Source organism: Haemorhous mexicanus, chromosome 1, assembly GCF_027477595.1.
Source record: "Haemorhous mexicanus isolate bHaeMex1 chromosome 1, bHaeMex1.pri, whole genome shotgun sequence".
Classification (NCBI taxonomy): Eukaryota; Metazoa; Chordata; class Aves; order Passeriformes; family Fringillidae; genus Haemorhous; species Haemorhous mexicanus.
In genome coordinates, this window is record NC_082341.1 from 60333484 (window position 1) to 60348090 (window position 14607).

General features: G+C 36.8%; 1 protein-coding gene across 1 annotated transcript in view; it reads right to left on the reverse strand.

Moving 5' to 3' along the window:
• Nucleotides 1-10266: 10266 nt before the first annotated feature.
• The window catches only part of SLC9A3 (solute carrier family 9 member A3), a 49612-nt gene continuing 45271 nt past the window's right edge, over nt 10267-14607 (reverse strand). Inside the window, exons 13-16 of the mRNA XM_059850762.1 lie at nt 13996-14172; nt 13350-13425; nt 11874-11987; nt 10267-10514 (exon numbers count right to left, since the gene is read on the reverse strand). Coding sequence (XP_059706745.1) covers nt 10267-10514; nt 11874-11987; nt 13350-13425; nt 13996-14172 — 615 coding nt within the window. The remainder of the gene's footprint in view (nt 10515-11873; nt 11988-13349; nt 13426-13995; nt 14173-14607) is intronic.

Sequence of the window (14607 nt, forward strand, 5' to 3'; positions counted from 1 at the left end):
AATGTGCCACTATTTCCTCATTAGGTATGGCAGAAATGTAGTCAAGAGCCTGTATTCTCTCATGACAGATATTTAAGTTGATAATTTGCACAAAGCACATCGGGATGTTCAGTTCCAGTCTTTTTTTTTTTTTTCTGACACTGCTGTACAAAGGTTCCTACAAACTGTCACAACATCTGATTTACTGGTCACTGGCTATTCAAACTCATTATTCCATTCCTGCAAACTGGTAGTGTTGCTAACAGCTATAGGTATTAGGAATCCTAGTGAAATCTAGAAAAAAGGGCCTATTGGTCACACTCAGTTGCTCCCAGAAAAGTAACTGCTTATCTCTTCATATATTTACCACATGTATACCAAATGTACCATTACCTTCCTTCATAATAGAATTTCTTTTCTTCTAGGCCTGTCCAGAGTATATCACAGATCCAACACAGCAGGACAAATTCATTCAGATTTCTTTTCTGGTGGGAATCACCACATGATTTGGAAATTCTTGACGATATTAATTACATGTTTCAAGGTGTGGAGGAAGGTAAAAGAGGGGAAGACAGCCACCCCTTCCTTTTCCACCTTATGAAATTAGTTGTTTAGAAGGGCAGTGCTTGCTTGGGAAGATAGGTTAAACTATCTCTGTCCTCCTGACTATTTCATGTTAGAATTAAGCATCATTCTAACATTAAGCAAAATCATGAGCAAAACCAGTTTCTGGTAATTTCGAAATTGTCACTTAAAAAAAGTCTAAATGTTTTACAGTGCAAGCCTGTTAAAGAAATGAAACATTCACAACACAAGGTTGTCCCCTAATGATTTGTATAAGAATTAGAATTTCTTAAAAAGCTGTATTTGTTCCAAAACAAGAAGGAAATATGCAATGTAAAAATTGGATTAAGAGCAGTAAAAAGACTTGCAGCACTGGAAAAAAGGGTTATCTTCTGTCCAAATTAGGTCCATTTTTGTATCCATATGGTAATCCTTATCTATATTCTCAGTGTTTTGCTTACTCTTGTATGATAAAGGCTGTTTCACTTCAGCTGTTTCTTCAGCACACTTACATCTATTGTTAGACCATTCACATGCCAATGCAGCCAAAAAATCTATTTTACAATGCTCCAAAAAGGTTACCTATCCCATGTGGTTCAGCAATCACTCCAGTGGTGAATCTAACACAAATCTTCTTCCATTGACACTTTTGGGTGCTGTTTTTGACCGGTGAAATATATTTCTACAGCAGACCTATCTGTGTTATGGCATGAGACTTTACAGTCATCCTACACTCGATGCTCTCCAACATATCTATGTCTCAGACATTTTTTAGCTTAGCTTTGTGGCCTCATTCCTCAGTGATAGGACAAGTGGAAACAAGTTGCCCCATGAGGCTGCAGATTGGAAATTTAGATTGAATAACAGGAAAAATGTCTTCATTGAAAGGGTTGACAAGCACTGACAGGGACCGCGCAGGGAAGTGTTTGAGTCACCATCCATGGAGGTATTTAAAAGACCTGGACATGTGATTAGGGACATGGTTTAGTAGTGGGCTTGAAGGTGTTAGATTAACAGTGGGAGTTATTGATCTTAAGGTTCTTCTTTAACCTAAATGATTCTATATTCTGAATGTCTGAATAGCTTCAGTATCTTAAGAAATATAGGCAGTGTTCAGGGGATTAAATTTAGGATTGAACTTTACCTGTCAGCTTGATCTGGCTTTTAAACTTGTCGAAGAAGTAGGAGTTTGCTGGAGTGATGTTATAAATAGCCTTTTTAGTTAAGAGTTTCAGTAATACTAATTGACTAAATTATAATTGCCATTTTTGAAATGATGCTGTTATTCTTTATGCATGTCATGTGATGGATAGAATTCACCAATTTTTAGCAGAAAAAAAAAGTTTAGTGCAGGTAACGCTATTTATCTTGATAATCCCACCAACTCAAAAAATACTTTTTATCACACACAAAACCTGAGCAGGTGGCAATAGAACTTTTTTTCCCCAGAAACTACAATGAAACTGTTAGATTATGAAGCACTAAGTTCATCCTCACACACACACAGAGGAGCACAGAAAGACAGTGATAGTCAGGAAACCATTACAACTGAAGAAAAGATCCGGGGGCACTCTAATCTGGCTTCTTCCAGGGCTGTCACAGGAGGACAATCAGCCTCATTGTCTGTGTGGTGAAAGCCACTGAGGTCAGTCACGTGGATGGGCTCTGTATCACCTTGCAGAACAAGGAGGGTTACTGCCTATGGGATAATGGGATACGTCTTGGGATTCTGAAAGACGTTGCATAAGATGCTTTGAATAGGAAGCTAAGACAGGGAAAGGAGGCAATTAAGGTGTTTTGAGGGTGAACAACTCTAAGATAGATGATGGTATTTAGGGGACTGGTTGCATGTGAACAGGTTGCTCGTCATGCTGCTCATTTGGCATTCCCTTCAACTGGTCACTGCATTCTATCCTGTCTTATCAAAATCCATTTCTATTTCCTAGGTGAAACTCTGTCTACTCTATAAAGTAATGTTCTGAGCCAGTGAGTATGGGATGGCCACAAGTTGTGTAATCATCCTGGTGTTTCTCAGTACCTTCCTGCCGTCACTGGATAAGTGAGTTTTATGTCCTTGTTTAAACTTCTGTGAATTATTTTTTCACATCTTGGGTTGTAGGTCCAGGATTATTTGTGACTACATTATCTGTCATTTCTACTGCTTTTACACTGAAGGAAATGTTAGTATTAAGATGCCAGCTAAAATTGCACATTATAGAGTTATCCTTTGAAAATATGTATGTGTGGGTGGGAATTAAGCATTGGTTATTAGGCAGGTGATATAGGTGTATTTTGCACCTCCCTATGTAATCTTCCTTTGAGGTCAGTTTTACCCATTTCAGTTTTCATTGTTCCTATCACGAGTATTCACATGTACATACTTAGCCCACGTAAGGTTTCTCCCCACTCTTAGCTACTGCACACTGGTCGTGAGTACCAGCTACACTGCCTTACAGGCTCCCTTTTGTGCCTGCACGTGTGTGCTTCCTGAAAGCACTGCAGTATTCTGTGATTGGTCTGAGAAGCCTCTTCCCTTGTCGATAACACTTGAGGGATCACGCTTTGAAATAAACTATAAATACCTCCTAGAGCCAGTTTATCACTTAGCTCTCCTGAAACTGATGAAATAATTTTCTAAGACTGGTCAGAACTTTGCTTCTATGATGTTGAATTGCCCCGATACAGGTGCATAATAATAATAATGAGATTTCATATGTCATTTACATAAAATATAAATTATAAATCATTGTTATGATTCCATCTCTACTTGACGAAATATGTGCCTTTCTGCTCTATGGGTGAAAACAGTGGCTTATAAAGTCAATTGGAATTCTATCATTGACTACAGTGGGACTAGAACTATACAAAAAGTGTTGCAGCTGTCAGAAGGATCCTCAGGAAATCTACCAGTTTTGCTGCTTCTTTTAATGATTTGTGTTTTATAAATGACATGAATTATCAGCAGCACTTCATTGTCCTTTTTAACTTTGATTTGGGAGCAGAAATACATACTTCTCAGAAGTCTTGAATACAAAGTCTTTTCCAAGTGTAATAAATAAATTATTTTCTAAATCACTTACCAAAGCAGTGTGATTCCACCAAAGTGATACAATTTATTGCCAAACTTCTCATTATGATATACTATTAAAACATTTCTATAAAGACATTAGCAGAACAACTTGACTTGTTTAAAAATATATGAAGTAAGTTGACACCTTTTGGAAAGTACACACAAGTATCTCCAAACAACAGCACTCCAGAGAGTGACAGTTTAAGGCACGTGATTGTTTTGCAACCTTTGTTACGTAAATCTCTGACTAGACCATGTGTTTGTAAAACATAATTTCATATATTTCAATACCTAGGTTCACAGCTCAGAGAGACAAAATTCAACTCAATGCAGGCAACACTTCTAGGGTTTTTTAACATTGCTAGATCATAGTGCAGCATAATAAACATTGTAAAAAAGAACTTTATTCATGGAGCAAAATATGTAGAAGGAAGAAAATATAATTCTTCATTTCATGTTTTTGCAAGAAGGTAGGCCATAGTTACTTATTAAATAGCAACTGTGGAATGCCAAGCTTTCCTTTTTCTGACAGAGTATGTCACAAAAAAAATTTAGAGTCAGAGTTTTCAGGGAAGTAAGAACTGAACTGGCCTCATCAGAGGTGAATGAGTTGTCAACTGATCATTCCAATCTAATAAACCAGGACAAAAATAGCTGTATCCTCAGCAGCTCTGAATTTATATTGCTGTGATAGAAATCAATGGTACTTGACTGATTAAACTGTGCTGAAGAAGTAACCACTTTCACCCACAGGTACATACCACAGGAAATGTGAATGTACAATGAAAGAGAATGCAAAAAAAAAGAAAAAAGTACGACAAATTATCAACTGTTATAACTTGCTTTCTTGTATTTACCCTGGTAGAGAGTGGGAGAGTCTATTTATCAATTGCCCTTAATAAAAAAAGGAATTATAATCCATTATTATGAGTATTATGAACTATGAGCACATTCTCAAATGTGGAAACTGGGGACATGAAATTTTTTTTCATCACATTTCAAATTGAGAAACTGTGACAACCAAAATCTTGGTGTAGAATCAATTCTACTAGAAAACCTCTTCCAGGGGCATAAGAGCTTCAGGAATTATGCAAAATATTCCAGGGAAAGGTCTCTTCGCTATCAGAATGGCCCATTTTATCCTATATTTGTTGAGCTGTAGTTTTCTATATGTTGAGCAACATAGAGAAAATGCCTAAGGCCATGAAACAGAGAGATAAGCCCTTTATAAATAGTGTCTTTCCATTTCTACTGTTTGAAATGGTGTGATATTCCTCTGTTTTATAATATTATAGCCCACAGCCCTTGAAAACATACAGGATCCTGCTGACTTTTCAGAGAGACTGCTATGTTTGTAAATATGGTGATGTCTATGGATCCTCTTTTCTTTAGCCTAAAAGTTTACCAGAGCTATAAAAACATACAATGTGATTTTCAAAATTGAATACTCTTGTCTGTGCAACAGTTATGTGTTGAAAACTCCCATCTGCTGATGGCAGCTTACAAATATTTCTTTGAGGTTCCTACCTTTGAGGTACGCCTTTGAGGTGTACAAAAACAGATTGGTAATTGTCTAACAAGCATGCAGAAAACAGTCCACAGTGTGGTTCTCTGCAGCACAGCAATGACTTCTGTATGACACCAATAAGAAATGAAAGTTTTGTTTAAAAGCCAACACCTGATGAGCATCTTGCCTATTTTTGGTGTTGGCTTTTATGCATTATGCTATGAGACAGAGGGGTAGATTTTTGGCACATTGCACTTTACTTGTACTAATATTTGGGATCAGTCACAGTCCTGTTACATATCTATGCCAATTACTAAAATACTTTTTCCAATTATAATATCTAGAATGGCATTAATATGCTCTACTTCATCAAAATAGTATGTTCACATGTACTCAGTTTCACAAGAATTGTATTTATATTATTGAATTTTAACGAGAGTAACTCTGGGTGATGAAGCTTTCCAGTTAGGGACCCTGATTTGAATAATTGCCTACAGTGACAGCCAAACAGGCAGCTGCTTGTGGCAGCTGATATCAAAAGAACCACTTTTCTCTGAGTCTAGTCTCTAGAGGTGCAGCTTTTGTATCTGTCTAGATTTGTATATGCCATCACATCTCTGCAATTTGCAGCAGCCTAATATACAGATTTCGGAAATAGGACAATGATAGAAAAAGAATGTGGGCATGAGTTTTCACACATTGCTACACTCTTCTTGGGTGTCTGGGTAAATCTCAGTTTTGATATCTGACACAGAATCATCTCAAACCCATTCAAAATCTGGGTAGGTAGAGTGAAAAAATCATTAATTTCTATAGATAAAGTAAAAAATTTACCACATAAAGCCACTGTCCAGGATCCAGTCTTAAACCATTCAGATACCTCCCTGAAGGTGACAGCTCATTTACAAATAATTTACACTGATATAAAATAGAAAGTAGGAACACATTAGGACCACAGAAGTGGCTAAGCACTCTCCTTCTATTAATGTCATAGAACCTTTACAGTTTATACCACTGAAGATTTCAAGCCAAAATTTTAAGACTGGAATGATCCAAGGCAAAATGGCCAGAGGACTATACATGTAGTATTATACATGTATGAGAGGTCTTAGAGTTTTCACTTTTATTTAGTCTTCATCTGAATTGGCTTTCACTGATGTCTCCATCTGTCTTCAAGGTGATGTAGATCTAATTCATATGCAGTAAGTGTCTAGTGCAACCATGACTATCATTTGACAGAAAACCACGTACAAAAATAAAGGACATTCCTAATACAAGTAGTTATATACATGCACAGTAGCCAAACTGCCTCTGTACAATACTTTGAACCATCAGCATCCTGAGTCTTTGTGGCACTTAAATCATGTGGCAAAATGCAGAACACCATCTGAGAGACCACTATCCTGATCAGCTATTGAAAGTGATACATAAATTAACAAGATAATCTAACAGTATTTGGAAGGTGTCTTCCAAAGCAGCAGTAAAAATGACAAATATTTACACTTCTGTCTGAGTGAGGCTATTTAAAATAGAGCAGCTTAATTAAGAATATTAAATTAATTGCTTCTGACCACACAAATTAAAATTCTGAGCTAATTCTGGATGTTCTTTCATTCCAGTGCTACCAAGTTGAGGGAGTGAAGGTGAAGGAAGGAAATGGCCCTCCTGGAGTACTTGAATAAATTTCAAGATTCCAGGACTTTCCTCTCCCTGGAAAGTTTTACACGAGAGTCAATATTCCACAATTACTCAGTGACACAAATATTCAAGAGCAGGAAAATATTTTTCTGTAGCTTGCACTTATAAAAGGCACTGATCCATTTCAATCAGAGTAGCAGGGAAGAGGCTAACCATTGGCTTCTTCTACTTTAATTTCATGTAGCATAAATGCTTAATTCCATTACTGAAGCAGCAAATGCAGCCTATTCCTTTAAATGTATTTATGGCATAATGGCATAATAAACCATCTCCATGTCAAAAAACATCAAGGATTTACCATTTGAAAAGATTCTTAGTTTAGCCCTCCAAAAATAATAGATTATTTGTAACAGTCTACGTGAAAAAATAACAAGGAGTCATAATTCCCTCTCACTATGCACTCTTTCATTATGAATAAGAACTTAAAAATGTAAGTGCAGCAGAAAAGCTCAAGTGTTTCTGACATCACAGGACCCCACTCCCTTTCCATCTGAAGCCATCCTAGAGCAGATCCTATGACCCAATAGGCTGTTCTCTATTTTTACAAAAGCCCTTTGTTCATCTTCTTCTTTCAATTAAGTTCTGGCTCACAGCTGTGTTTCCTCCTGTTCCAAGGAATGTGGAGGGACGTGGCAAGATGCTGGAAGAGATGCCAGCTTCTGAAGCTTAGGGTGATGCAGAGGTTTTGGCCTGTGGAAAGAGCGTCGGCTTTGTACACGTCTGGCTGCAGCAGACCTGTAATTCCCTTCTATATCAAGCAACATTTTCTTCTCTTGGGGCTCCTTCATGTAAGAGTCTTCCAGCCCTTCAAACATAAGCAGAGTATTCTCTTCTTGTGAATTCTCTGACTTGAAGCTAACTTCAGAACAATAACCTGAGTTTACTGTCTCTTTGTTATTCATATCTGTACCAGATTCCCAGAAGAGATCAGGTACATTTGGGTCACATGAAGCAATGTACTCAGAGACAGCAGAAAGAGATATATTCCCTCTGTTTTCCAATGAAGAATAGTTTTGTGTCCAAGGCATTTGAAGACAAGAGGGGAAGAAGTGGAGGGGATTCACTGAAACACTTCCATTTTGGTTTAGTTGATCATCTGAAGAGGAGTATTCTGTCATTTCAACATCGTGGTCCATATCACCTAGAGAGCATAATTAAATAGAAACATTTGTTTTCTAATTGTACACAGTTTATCTGTTAGTATGCTGGCTATTGGGCTTTGCTTTTGGCTATTTTTATGAAAGTCTTATGAAAGTGAGTGGTTAAAGATTATTTTTTTCCTGAAGAACTCTCCTCTGTATCCAATTCTATATTGGACAACCTGAAGTGAGTAAACTTCTTATCCTTGCTGAATGTCAGGCAAAACTTAGTTCAGTGTTTAGATGAACAACTGCCTGTTTCAGATAGTTAGGAGATGGAGCCATCATCTGGTCACTAAGGTGTATCTCTAAACAGTCCTGATTCTCAGCAAAGAAATATTTCAGAAATTTTTGAAACAAATTGTACTCTTTCAATCAAATAGGGTTTCACTCCAGGGAATCAATCTCTTATTGATCAGAACATATGATCTGTTTTCTGTATACATTAGGTATGTAGAGAAACTAGTGTAAACATTTCCACTCTTGGCTTCTAGTTTCCATTGTTCTTCAAAACCTTTTAATTGAAATTTTACTATGATTCTCCTATTAGGAGAATTTTGTTAAGGAGATCATTCAGAGGACTGTTTCAGACAGTAATCAAGGTGTATGCTTATTAGCTTGGAAAATCTAACTTTGCAAAACCCTTATTAAGAAACACATTAGTCAAATATCCAGTGATTTTGACATATCAAAGATACCCCCAAATGAACTTACACATACCACTTCTTAATAATAAAGTGAATTATAAATAAAGCAATTAAATGGAGGAAAAGAACAAAGGATTGGAAGAAAATGTTATGCAGGTCATATGTCAATATTCTGTGACAATGTTCTCAGTGGGGAAGGAAAAGTGAAGGGAATTTCAATGTGGATAAGTGTCAAGGTGAAATTTTCCTTTTGGAATGCTGCTCATTGTTCACACTTCTAATCAGGATATTGGACTGTAATTCACAGTCCTTTAACTAACACAGTGTTTATTTTAAAACATCATTTAAAAAATAAACAAAGATGCATTATTAAGAAACTCAGTACTGAAACCAAACACAGACCTACAGGCCACTCCTGTAAAGAAAGTGATGTGCTTCCTCTAATTATCCTTGAACTACCACATCTTCTGAAGGGCAGAAGCCAGAACAGAGGAAAAATGGAACTACCTTTTCTACTTCTTCTTAAGAGGTATGGAATTCTTCTTATGTCAAAATTAACAGTATTCGCTCTTGGCCTGAGGTGTTTGTCTGAACAAAGTTTCACCAACCAGCTACAGAATACTTTCAACTCACTTTTTGTGTTGATGCACACTAAGAGGACACTAAGACATATATTTATGACCATGGATTCCACCAAAGTGTATTCACAATGACACTGACTTTTGTGTTTCATTGCACAATCCCTGAAGTGCCCTGTGTTCTATTCAATTACATCTGAACTGTGGACCTGACCCACCTCGTTTGAAGCACTACCTGACTTGATTATTAAAAAGAAAGCTGATTTTATGGTGTGGAAAATTTCCATACAGCAGAAGTTAAAGGGCAACTGGGATATTAATTTAAACCCAGCCTCTAACACATTAGAAGCAACAAGTTATTTGCTGCATCAGAAAGCTAAGCCTTTTTCAAGTTTCAAAATAAGGTATGGATTAAGGTAAATTCACAGTCTAAGGATAAAGCTCTAAATGAAATTCTGTTTCTCCACAACTCTGTTGTGTAATTATCCCCACAAGGAGAATCTGATGCATTTTAGTAACTACAATTCATTTTAATCCCCTTTCTTATGTAATTTAATGGTACATCAGTAGTGTCACTGAATAGTTGCACTGTAGCAGTGGGGCATTTTTTCTCCCTGGACACTGGATAAATAATCTGGAAAAATGTTCAGCTAATTCAAGTCTTCTTAGTAACACAGTCAAAAAATTTTATTCCTTTTAGGGAATTCTGTTACCAGTTTTATCATCTAGGACTGACTAACCGCGAAACCTGAAGCCTCTTGAAAATGTATGCCCAATATTCTGGTACTTGGAATACTATTTTCTTGGCATTTAAAATATTCAAGTGAAAACAAAGAGAAGGACCCTTATCTGCTGTAAAAGTAGCAAGGCATTGGACCCCAAATGGTTGAACAGCTCTTCTGCAGAAGGAAAATAGAGAAGTGTTTGTTAATTAAGTCAGAGGGAAGTAAAAGATGTTAAGTTGTACAAAGAAATCAGGAAAGAAAGACATTTTCTGAAAGAAGAAAAAACAAGAATAAGTTTACTTCTCAGGATTGATAAGAAGTCTGGTTAAAAAATAAAGGTGATAATATCTTTTAAAATATTACATATGCGTTGATTCTGGAAGAAAAGATCTGGGTCGGTCCTCTGGGCCATCTGCTAGCAGGAAGGAATCTGTTGATTTATTGCTGAGCCGGATTGGAGTGAGCCGTTTGAAGTTGCCTGGAGAATATGGGAGCTGCACTCGGGCCCTTTGTGAGGGTACCACAGTGTCTTCACCAGATAACCATGGTGAGAACTTCATGTAGATGCTTTGGTCATCATCAGCTGAAAATACTGGGTTATCAATTCCTAAAAAAAAAATTCACGAGTGACAAAGAAAAGTAATCAAAATAATTTCTTGATAATACAGCAAGATGCTTTATAAAAAGAGAAAGGCTGTTGGAAAAAAGATGCTGATATGCTGGTATTGTGTGACTAAGTCAATACACAGACCATTGCACACATATATATCTTGGTTATAGCTAGATGTATACTACATTTCAATAAAGATAAATATTGGTTGTCACATCAAATGTGCAACTAAGTTAGGGATATCTTGAGACAAAAAATAAAATCAATAAAAGAATTATTCAGTCCTGAAGTGTTAAGCAAGAGGGTGAAAAAACCACAGCATAAATTAACTGCAGAAAATTCAAATCAAATGCATTAAAAAATGTGAAAAAACCCCCGACTTCACCACTCCATAAACAGATGAGTGTGAGGTAGCTATGGCAGGCCATGAAACAGTCTAAAGTAAGACACAGGAGCCTGTTCATACATTATCAAGTTTGACAAGCTTCTACATAAACATTTTTCATCTTACCATCCACTTAATTCTAGGTGTCTTTATACGTACTCAAACATAGAATTTGTCATGAAACAGTGTCATGCATAAACTGCATTTAAGGGTGTCTGCCACAAGAGTATGGACACAAGTGTTTTTCTTCACTGTAGGTACCAATTACACATGAAGCAAACAGTGGCATACTGAAAAAACTTAAACACAGAACGGCTAAAGAGAAGTACTGAATTTTATAACTCCATAAGCCATATGATATGGTTCCTGTTATATATATTTATAAGCTTCCAATCTAATATTTTGGAGTCTTTCAGGGCTGGAAATCAAGAGCATGGAGTGCTCCAAAAATGCTGCAATCTGCCCTTTTCAGTGACTTCTATAAGCCTGTAAGGATCTGATGGGATTTTGAACATAAAAGTAGAAATCTTGCCTGAAATAAGAAGAACAAAATTTATCACAACGAAGTTCCAATGCAAGTGAAAAATAATTCCAGAGGACTAGTATTGACTGGTCTTGTGAAGTAAGACAATTCTAAAATGACATTTTCTGCTGCTAGAAATAATTAGTGGCTTTAAAACCGGTTTAGGTAGTCATGTTCACAACTGCTGTCAGTTTCAAAAGTGGTGCTCTCCATACCTCCAAATATCCAAAAATCTGTATGTTAACATTAATATTAAGCAACTGTATTTTCTGATTGAGCACATAAAATCACTCAATCAAAAAAACAAAACAAACCAAACAAACAAAACCCAAACAAAAATAAAAAACAAAACCAAAAAAAAAAAACAGGCTAACTCATTGGCATTTCTAATACATTTTGTTATATTTGAGGGGGAAAAAAAATCTTTGTAGGTAATAAATATTTTTACCAGCAGGAGAATCTGTGAAATTTTGTTTCGTCACATTAGCCAAGAAATCAACTCCTTTGCCTAGATGCAATGTCTCATAATCGTTATTTTCTTCTGATTCAGAAAACTCCAGATCTAGGGGGAAAGGAAAAAAATGCAATTTCATTAGAGCTTTGTATCAGTTCTGATAGAAATTGCTATTTCCTACTGGTTTAATGCTGTCATGGTTATCAAAAATACATCTTTAACGAGGATTTTCATCACTTGACACGGTCAGCATTAGTATAATGACTAGTTTCAAACCTAATGAGGTCATTGCTGCTTTTACTGCAGTAGAATAAGTTTTACAATAGCTGCTAAACCACTTGCTAAGTCTGTCTTCCAATTAAACTTTTTTGGTGTTAAGTAGATGATGACATCTCTATGCAGAGTTCTTTAATAAGACAATATTGAATGACCTACTAATGAGTATTCGTAAGGCTCTTCCCAAGCAAAGTAGTTCTAGAATATTACACTTGGGGAGCCAACCTGTGCTGCTCCTCTCAGACAAACAAAAAATAACACTCAGTAAATGATTCAAAGAAGGTACATAAGGAAAAATATATTTGCTTGGAGCTACTGAGAAAAGATAAATCCCCCTCTATTTTACTTGAGTTGTCTTTGAGATCAAGGAGTTACAGGCATAAACAGAGGGAAGAACACAAATCAAAGTTAGTTCAGTAGCTTTTAACCACATTTCAGTTTGAAGTGACACATATAATTTAAAATTGGGTAACAAGCATGTTAGCATCCATTGCATATGGCAATGTCTGACACCAGTGCCAAAAAAATGGCTAAAACGAGAAAGAATTTTGGGCATTATATGCAAGACCAGCTTTTGCTAGGGATGGTGCCCAGGCTGGTCAGCTTCCTATTATACTTCCAAGCCTGATCTATGTGATAGATCTGTTCATGGAGGGTGAAGCAGTGCTGGAACTGACCTCTGACTACATGTTCCTTCCAAAGCTACGCCTTCTATGAGTTAGTTTGCTTAGCCTCAACTCTGATTCTGACCCTTCTAAAACAGTGGACTTAAACTCGAATAAGAATGCAATCTCAGCTACTGAATTTTATATGGCTGATATCTTAGGTAGACATGTCCTGCTGTGATGAAAAAAATTAGCAGCTCTGTGTACCTTATCCAAACAGAAGCTGAAATTTCATTTATATTGTAGCTGCTGCATTGTTTTGTTTACAGAATATAAATGTGATACTTTTAAAATGTGAGCAAAAAGGCCAACTAAAATTTTGTTTGTCATCCAGATTCCTAAAAAACCAACTTCTTAACACTACATTTAAGCATGAAGCAGATCACCACTCCAAGTTCTGAACTATGACTTGAAGTCCCTTTTTACTGTCAGATTTGCTATGGCATATCACAAAATCTTCTAGTGATGCTTTGCTGGCAATGTAGCTGGTAAAATTCAGTTAATGAATACAGTCGAAGAGTCTTTTTACCTTTTTCCTTCAAAGCAAAATCTTGTACTGGATTTTCTGAAGGAATGTTTCCATTTGGTATGACACTGCCATTTCTCTGAAAAGAAAGCAAAAAGTGACCAAAAATGCTAATGTCATCAGATAGCACTGGCAGTGATACCCTTTGAAATGGTGAGTTCAGCAGAAGAAGCCTAAAATCCATTGTAATCTTTGTTTGAGACTCAATATGGATGCCACTAATTTCTCACCTACACCTGAAGTGTGTACAGACAGTATAAAAAGAAACTTCGGCTCTCTTTATACTGTGTGTTCTCTCTTAGTTTCACACAAATTTGGTTGAATGCTCCATGCTATCCTGCTACCTCTATCCTGCAAAACCTTCCCACAGTGTAGTAGCATTGTCCAGAGTCTGTTGTTTTTCAAGTGATCAGAAATCTCTCACCCAGAAGAAGAGTCCCAAAGCATAGAGAAGTGCAGAATGTGAGAAGAAGCCCCTAGAGTTACCTCCTAGTTTTATCTTTTCTTTCTTAGGTCCTCTAAATTCTTTAAGTTCTATAGGACAGAGATAAGTGCAGGACATAGGACCCTTCAGAGTCCTCCCTACCCTTCCCACCCATTAGTTTGTATAATAGGTGGCTGTATCTGGGTCCTTGTGAAAGTATTTTACCCTTTTTTGGCCCCGGTCTCGTTTGTGGATTTTATTGAGCTTCTTGGAATGGTTTATTCCTAGTTTGGTACTCTTGAAAGATTCTAAGCGCTTCCTCATTGTCCTATGGAAAATCTCCTTGTCTTGTTTGTCATCTTCACTGTGCATGATCTCATGTCGGCTGTACAGGTGTTTGTGCTGTGGCCAGGAAGGGAAGACAATATTCATTTACTGAGAAATACAGTTGAAAGCCCTGAATCAATGCATTCAATCAGTGTCACGAAAATGTAAACAACTCCGTAAGAAAAAGTGAACTAAAGATTAGCCTGAAGGCATTAATGAAACTCCCATTTTTCTTTTTTCTTCATGAAACAAGTCCAGGATTTTTAAGTGTGTAAGAGTGGACTGTCAGTCATTCAAAGTAAGCTTCTCCCCTGTAAGTGTCTGAATCCCTTCAGTTGATACACTTCATTTAATCCTGATCAGAACATTTGCTGGACTCAATTCTGCATTCCACTGGCCCCAGTGATTTCAAAGGGTCTAGTTCTTTTAAAATGCCATGTTCTTAAATGGGAAATCACACAAAGAGCCTGTCTTCCTCAAGGGTGCAGATTTTGCAGTGGGTTCTCTCCT